General features: G+C 34.0%; 1 protein-coding gene across 4 annotated transcripts in view; it reads right to left on the bottom strand.

Annotated features, from left to right (window-relative positions):
* Positions 1–7,227, bottom strand: part of LOC108966267 (leucine-rich repeat serine/threonine-protein kinase 1) — a 43,553-nt gene that overhangs the window by 4,406 nt on the left and 31,920 nt on the right. For 3 of the 4 annotated variants that reach the window (XM_018929051.1, XM_018929052.1, XM_018929053.1), the window contains 3 exons: positions 5,714–6,379; positions 1,128–1,538; positions 662–1,032 (listed from right to left, as the gene is read on the bottom strand). In XM_018929051.1, coding sequence (XP_018784596.1) covers positions 662–1,032; positions 1,128–1,538; positions 5,714–6,379 — 1,448 coding nt within the window. The remainder of the gene's footprint in view (positions 1–661; positions 1,033–1,127; positions 1,539–5,713; positions 6,380–7,227) is intronic. The other variant, XM_018929054.1, reaches the window with a different exon arrangement.

Below are 7,227 nucleotides of genomic sequence, written 5' to 3'. Positions count from 1 at the left end.
CTATACTAAATTACTATGAACTACGTATGTATATACACTATCGTGGTATGATTTCCGGATCCGATTTTATCATATTTCTTACGTTGAAATACCTTTAACTAGTTATTTTTCAACAACACATTAAAAACTACGCGAGCACTACTTCTGCAAAGCTATCTGTGTTCACTCTATATCAGCATTGAGAATGGTGAACAAAAAACGAAATATAACGAAATATTTGAGCAACATATTACTTGCTCATTAAATGCATTTTTCACTTTAATAAACTTTCAATATAATTAATGCTTATGTGACCATATATATATACATAATTTAAAGAGTCTCAGACGTTGAAAAAGATGAAAATTACTTACATTAATTTATTCATTTGTATTTTCATTCGAGTAATTTCTTTCTATTCTATTATTCCTTGTGGTTTCCAATTTTTTTTATTTTCTTCTAATACTCTCCGTAACTTGTTTTCAGTGCAATTGACATAGTTACAAAAATTAAGTCATAATTTAATTTTTTTTGTTATTCTTGTCATGGGCCAATGGACGGATGGACATGGTTATAGGAACATGGACATGATCAATAAGCAGAACGAACCTTTGCGGCTCCCTTGCAAAACAATGTCTCTAAACCAAGAGTTTATTTTTAATTCGTTTCTCTATCAGCTTACCTATGTGGATCTGGAAAATCCCAAACAAGCACATTTTCTGACTTTAAATCTCGATAAATTATGCGTCGTCTGTGCAAGTATTCAATGGCACGTGCAGCTTGCAAAACCAATATCTGGAACGTGTGCGGTCCAACATGTGCACCTCTTCGTCGGTACTGGCGTAAAATCAAATCAAGACCACCCATTGGGGCAAGCTCTAACACCAAAGCCAAAGGCCTTATGCAAATACCCACCAAGGGAACAATATTTTGATGTTTTAAAGTAAGAAGTACAGCTAATTCTTGTCGTGCAGTACAGTAAGCCTTGCAAGAATGTTGAAGGGGATCACGATCCCATTTTCCCAAAGCAATTTTGTATGCCATTAAAGCGCTCTGAAAACCAAAAATAAAATTGATAATTATCAAAAAAATTGCATTCGAATTACTTTGCAAGATGTAAATATTATATATTAATAAAAAGAAATAACCTCTTTGGCCCTGGGTCCTGGTGGTACCGGCTGCAACATTTTCATAGCTACAGCTTTAAAGTTACGTGCAGATTTTAATTTGCAAGTTGCTTTGAATACAAAACCGAATGCTCCGCGGCCTAGAAGAGTACCTTTAATAATATCATCCGAATTTATGCTGTAACGTTCAGGTATATCAGCAAATACTACATCGGGAGCCAACCAATTTATTTGCATATCCAAGTGAACGGGGCAAACGATCTTTGTCTCATTATATACAGAAAGAATACATTCCTCTACCATCCAACAATAACACACACTTATTTCTTCCTGCAGATTATAAATAGGATGCCCGTCAATAGATGTATTCCGAGAGGAACATGTAGAATCAGGTCCCACGCCTGAGTCGGCATCCGAATGGTAAAGAGAATCCTTAAAATATTCAAGTTATATAGTGTATTAAATTACTGGAAACTCCGATAACACTGGTCAACACCGTTTTTGTCACACAAACTTTCTAATGATTTTTTTTATGTTGCCATACCCTCAACAATAATTATAATAATTTGATTTCAATCGCGTCCAGTTTTATTGTGACAGCTACATATTCATTGAACCTCATATACGTGTATTTTTTAAATAACTTCTTTTATACGACTGTATAAATATTGCATTCGACTAACATCCGTAATGCAAACGTTCGAAGAATTAACTTTTAAGCCTTTCTATCCGAACCGGGACGTATGTGTCCCGGTGTATTTTCAACGATACACAGCTAGTCCAGTCATTTAAGCTCAAATTAGGTAAGAATCTCGGAATTCGAGATACCCAGCTGTAAGTCTGTAAATATTATATATTGACACCCTAAAAGTTGGCTCAAAACCTACAGTACAGTAGTAGTATCTACTGGGTATCTCGAATTCCGAGGTGAACTTACTATAATTACTGGACTAAGCATAGAAAATAAGTTTTTAAAAAGGTTTAAATTGGTCCCATTTCGTAGCCTATACTAAACTTAACTGTATTTGTTTGCATTCGTGGTGTTTCATTTGCCAAAATAGAGTGAATGGTCGGACGCATATTGATTATGCGAAATATGTTTTATTTACTTCAAAGGCTTTTCGGATCGAAAGGGTTAAATATCACCGTCGTAATCTCACGTCAGTAACTGAACTGTGCAATTTATACTATTTTCGATTTCCTGTTAGGAATCACGATTAATACTTGGTTCCACATACATAAATGTTGTGTAACGTATGTTACACTGTTAATACGTTGAACTAAACTAAAACCCAGACATAAACCGTTTACTGTACCAAAGAAACTCTGCAAGGCAAAAATTTAACAGGCAATATTTGCAAGTCCATAAATATGGAATGATAAGTAATAAGAGCTTTGAAGAAAAACTGAATTATCAGGAAGAACACACCTCGAAATATTTGTGCTTTCTAAGAAAATATATGTTTTAATGTCACAAGAAAACGTGACGTGTCAGTTTCATTCACATATTATTCTTTAGGGGGTTTCAAACATTCATATAAGTTTTTTTGTAGCAGAAAAAGTTTAAATTTTGTTGATTAGTGTAATTACAAAAAAAAACATTAACTTCAGCTGTGCCGAAGCTATAATACCCTTCACAGGCACATTTCTTTTAGCGTCTTTATGAACATATATGTATATAACTAAATATGAAAACGTAACAGACCTATGATGTACATTCAATTTAAAACGTTTGGCTACTTTGCCCACAATGTTTGATTTAGACCTATATGTCGTATTAAGGTTACTAAATAAGAAAAAATTGTTTATAAAAATCTTTATTTTGATTTTGATCGATCAGTTTGAAAGGCAGCTAGTTATATGCTATTGTGTGTCACTTTGCCAAATCTTTTGAATATATATTTTTTTTTGTTTAAAAACCAATATAAATTTGCTGCACTTAACTTCATGCAAGTTATTTTATTCGCTATATGTTTTCGCCAAGTGAGCGTTCGAGCCAGGTGAATCCTAAGATGAGTAAATTCATTCGCTTGGGGTACTATGACATTGTTTATTTTTACTTTCCGACACGTTTCTGGCCTTAGCGAGAATGTAACATGCTTACATTTTTGCTCATTAATGTTTATACGTCAATTAGCTAACCATTCTTCGACAAAAGTTAGTGCTGCTTAATACTATTGATGCTCTGATGGTGCATTTGTTACGGGTTAATAGAGCTCTGTCATCCGCAAAAGCTGAACAGTACTCCCTATGCTCATATGCTTTCCTGATTTTGTTGGTAATTATATTTACTTGCTCTACAGAGCCATGTTTAGCATGTTATTATTATTTTATTTTATTTTTTTTTTGTTTTTTTGTGGAGGAAAAAAGTCATCTTTGATAGTAACACTTTTTCAAATATTTTACAAATACAGGGTAAACTTATTGGCCTGTAGTGTTAAGTCTTTTCCAGATTTATCTATCAGGATGATCTGCGACTCTTTCCATGAAATCGGATAGTCTCCGAAACCAAGAATTGCATTGGAGGGCAAGGGGAGCACCATTGTAGCAATATTTGGTAACTCAATTAGCATTTCTGAAGTAATTTTATCGGGTCCTGATGCTTTTTCGGATTTAGCTCATTTATGATTCTAGTAACTTCAGAAATAGCAATAGACAAAAACTACTCGTTAGCGGTAGTAGACAAAGTTGGCAACTCAAAGTTGTTCTTTGGGCACTTAAGTTGAAATACTTGATCTAGGTGATTTGCAAAGCAATTTGCCTTTTCCTCACGTGCCCAATTACCATTCAACTATCCTAGAGGCATGTTGGAATCTACTGGTGGCTTTAAAGACTTTTGAGCTTTCCAAAGGGAATTTTGCTTACTAGAATTTGGACACAGCTTCTTTATATAATTTTAAGTATTGTGTTCTTCCTGGCGTTTAAAAGCTTTTTTTAACTTACAGCAGATTTCAGTTGAAACAGAGTTGAAGGGGAGCAACTTAACTGCCATTCACGTCTAGCTCGCCTTTTGTTATTTACAAGTTTTTTTTACTTCCTTATTGATGATTTTTCTAAAACCAACTGGTTTATTGTTTCTTTTTGGTGTTGCCAATACAGCTGCTTTAGTTATTTCGTCATTAAATTTTCTTATACTCAATCAATATTGTTGTGGCTGCTGATATATTTTATATACTTCAACCAGTTAGTTTTATGAGATGTTAGGGAAACTTTTGGCTCAAATATCATGGGATGCTCGTATAACTTTATTAGTACAAGAGAATAATGATAAGTCTGTGCATGTATCAGCTGTCATAAGCGATCTATCTATATTTTGAATACAGCAAAATCTACAGTCTGGTATTTTTTTTTTTTCTATCACTGAGCGAGTAGCCGACAATTATGCTTGTTAATAAGGCGTGAGCCCCAGTACGTGTGTTTTGCATTGTAACCTCCACCTGCAAGAAACCTTTGATCTATCGTTTCAAAAAAGTCTTTAAATTCGCTATCTGTAATTTTAAAAAGAGGTGGACAGTATATAGCCCTAAGGTTTAAGTCACAACTCCGATTTTTTAAGGATGTTGTTGTAGCTTGTATCTCTGCGTAGTGATTTAATCAATTTCTAACCAACGCGTGCTTTTCCAACCGGACGATTTGTACATAGAGTCTAAATCCCGATATATTGAAATTATTATCTTCCTTTTTTTCAGACAGAAATCTAATAATCCCAAGTTTATGTTGGTTAACACCATTCCATATACATTCCATTTACAGATATTTAGTACGCTCATCTCTTGCAGCATTTGATTTTGTGATTTTATCAAATCTTGGATCATGTTTTGCACGGTAGACATAAATTGTGTCATACATTGCGTAAGATTTAAAATCATATTTTCAGTACCTCCATTTGTAGGACTTTGCGTCAATTGCATTTGTTCAGTGTTGCTTCCACTACATTTGCACAGCTTCTGCATAGTATTATTCTTAAAAGTAAAAGGATTTGAACTTTTATCAGAGATTAATATAATTTCATTACAGGGGTTTGTAACATCTGGTTAAGACGTGCTTGAATTCCGACAGACAATTTCGTTTTTAAGTTTTTATATACAGGGCAACCCCTGTAGTTTGCAGTGTAATTTTCCCCACAATTACTACATTTGTAGGATGTATATAGATCACCACACACGACACTGCGTAGGGTGCAATATGCTTTCGTTTCCGTACTCTTGGCAGTTTATACATTGTACTGGACCATTTTTCTTATGTGGTTCTTCAACGGTGATTCTTCGATGGAGTAGATATTTTAAATTGGAAATCTGGTGTATTTCGTTTTCCTTTAGTTGGGTAGAAATTGGCATCAATCCTATTTTGAACATTGGTTGTGGGACTTTGTACTTGTTAAAGATATCTTGTCAAATAAAAAAAAAGATACGTCTAGATTGATTCAACTTGCACGCTTTCCTAAGCTCATTTGGCTATGTCTGGCTTCAACCAGCACAAAATGACAAAGCATTTTTAAAATTAATACACGAAATGATCACAGCAAGCAAGTTGACTTCCGTAGGCGCAAAATTAATATGCTCTGTTCAGGTTCTCAAATATCAAAAAAGAAAAAGAAAAAAACTCACTTCTGATGCTCGTTCACACCGCTCCGTAGTATTAACATATGGTGAGAACAAATTCATTCTACTTTCATCAGAACTTTCATTCAATTTCAGAATACGTTGATTACAAAACTTATTTTTGTTGGCATTATAACTCTCTTCAGAAACACCACCACTCCCAACAGCATAATTGGCTTGTCTACAGTTGTCACTCACTAGTTTTTGTACGCATTTTGGACATAAAGCGAGGCGAGTAATTAAAAATCGTCCTTCTGATGTATGAACAAATCGTGTACCCAGCGCTGGATACCAATCTTCAAGTAATAAGTCTATATGATCTACAACAAGCGCCAATAATTTTGCAACCACTGACATATTTGGTTCAATTTGTGTAACTAATACTGTATCGTCAGATGATGTTTGCTTGTAAACATCAATATTAAATAGTGGAAAATATAACTCCAATATACTTGAAGACGATAAATTTATATCGCTCCACACACCATCTAATTTCAGTTTAAAACGATGTGTAGAATTTCGAAATAAATGAGTTGTAGCAGTGGCAGTAAATGGGACTTCCCATATTTTAAAAAGGAGAATTGTTCCTATGTACAAAGAAACGCCTGTTTGCCATAAAGTCCATTTAGCATCTAGCTCCACTGAGGTGCGTAAATTGAATTCCAAGCTTTTCTAAATCAAAAAATAAATACATATTATTTTACTAATTACCTAATTTATATAATAATAGTAAACAAGTAAAAAAAAGGGGATAAGCTCGGGTGCAACCGAACATTTTATACTCATGCAATTTGCAAGAATCAAATCCCGGGAAATATCATCAGCAGCTGGTAAAACTTTATATTAAAAACCTGCGATAGAATTCAATATTCGTTATTTGAAAAAATCGCGAATAAATTACAATCACGTGATATCAACTTAACCGAAGAGACTAATTTTAATTTAGAGGAAATTTTGAACTATTCCAATTCAACGTTAAACCACATAATTTTTAAGAAAACTTGTTCATTTAGTTGTATTAAAATATTACAGTTCAAAGTCAGGTGGAAAAACGGATATATGTTTGTTTCGGGGGCAGAGGAAGGGACGGGCTGATTGCATTAATTTGAACATTGTTCCAGTATACTCGACAACGAATTTTTAGGGATTTTTTAATATACAACTCACACGTTGATCAACTTACTCTTCATAAGGTTTATTAAAATACGAAAATCCTTATGTGAGGTATATGGAAGTAGGGACCCGAATACATATTTTTTTACCAATACCACAAAGTACTCCACAAAAAATATCACCAATCATATCGAGTAAACTCAACCGCATATTCGAAATTCCTGATGTTTGTAATATAAGAGCTTGTAATATAAGATCTTTGTCAAAAAAGTCTTGCGGTATTTTTTTTTTTTTTTTATAACGGTTTGATGACTCATGCCCACCTCTTGACCGATGCTACGGCTGCTACTATGCCGGTCTCTTTCGACCAATTCATCGATTTTTTCGCAATTTTCGACAACAGGCCT

Source organism: Bactrocera latifrons, unplaced genomic scaffold (assembly GCF_001853355.1).
Source record: "Bactrocera latifrons isolate USDA-ARS-PBARC rearing strain unplaced genomic scaffold, ASM185335v1 scaffold_158, whole genome shotgun sequence".
Taxonomy (NCBI): Eukaryota; Metazoa; Arthropoda; class Insecta; order Diptera; family Tephritidae; genus Bactrocera; species Bactrocera latifrons.
Note: the sequence above shows the minus strand (reverse complement) of the source record. Positions and strands in the feature narration are given on the sequence as shown.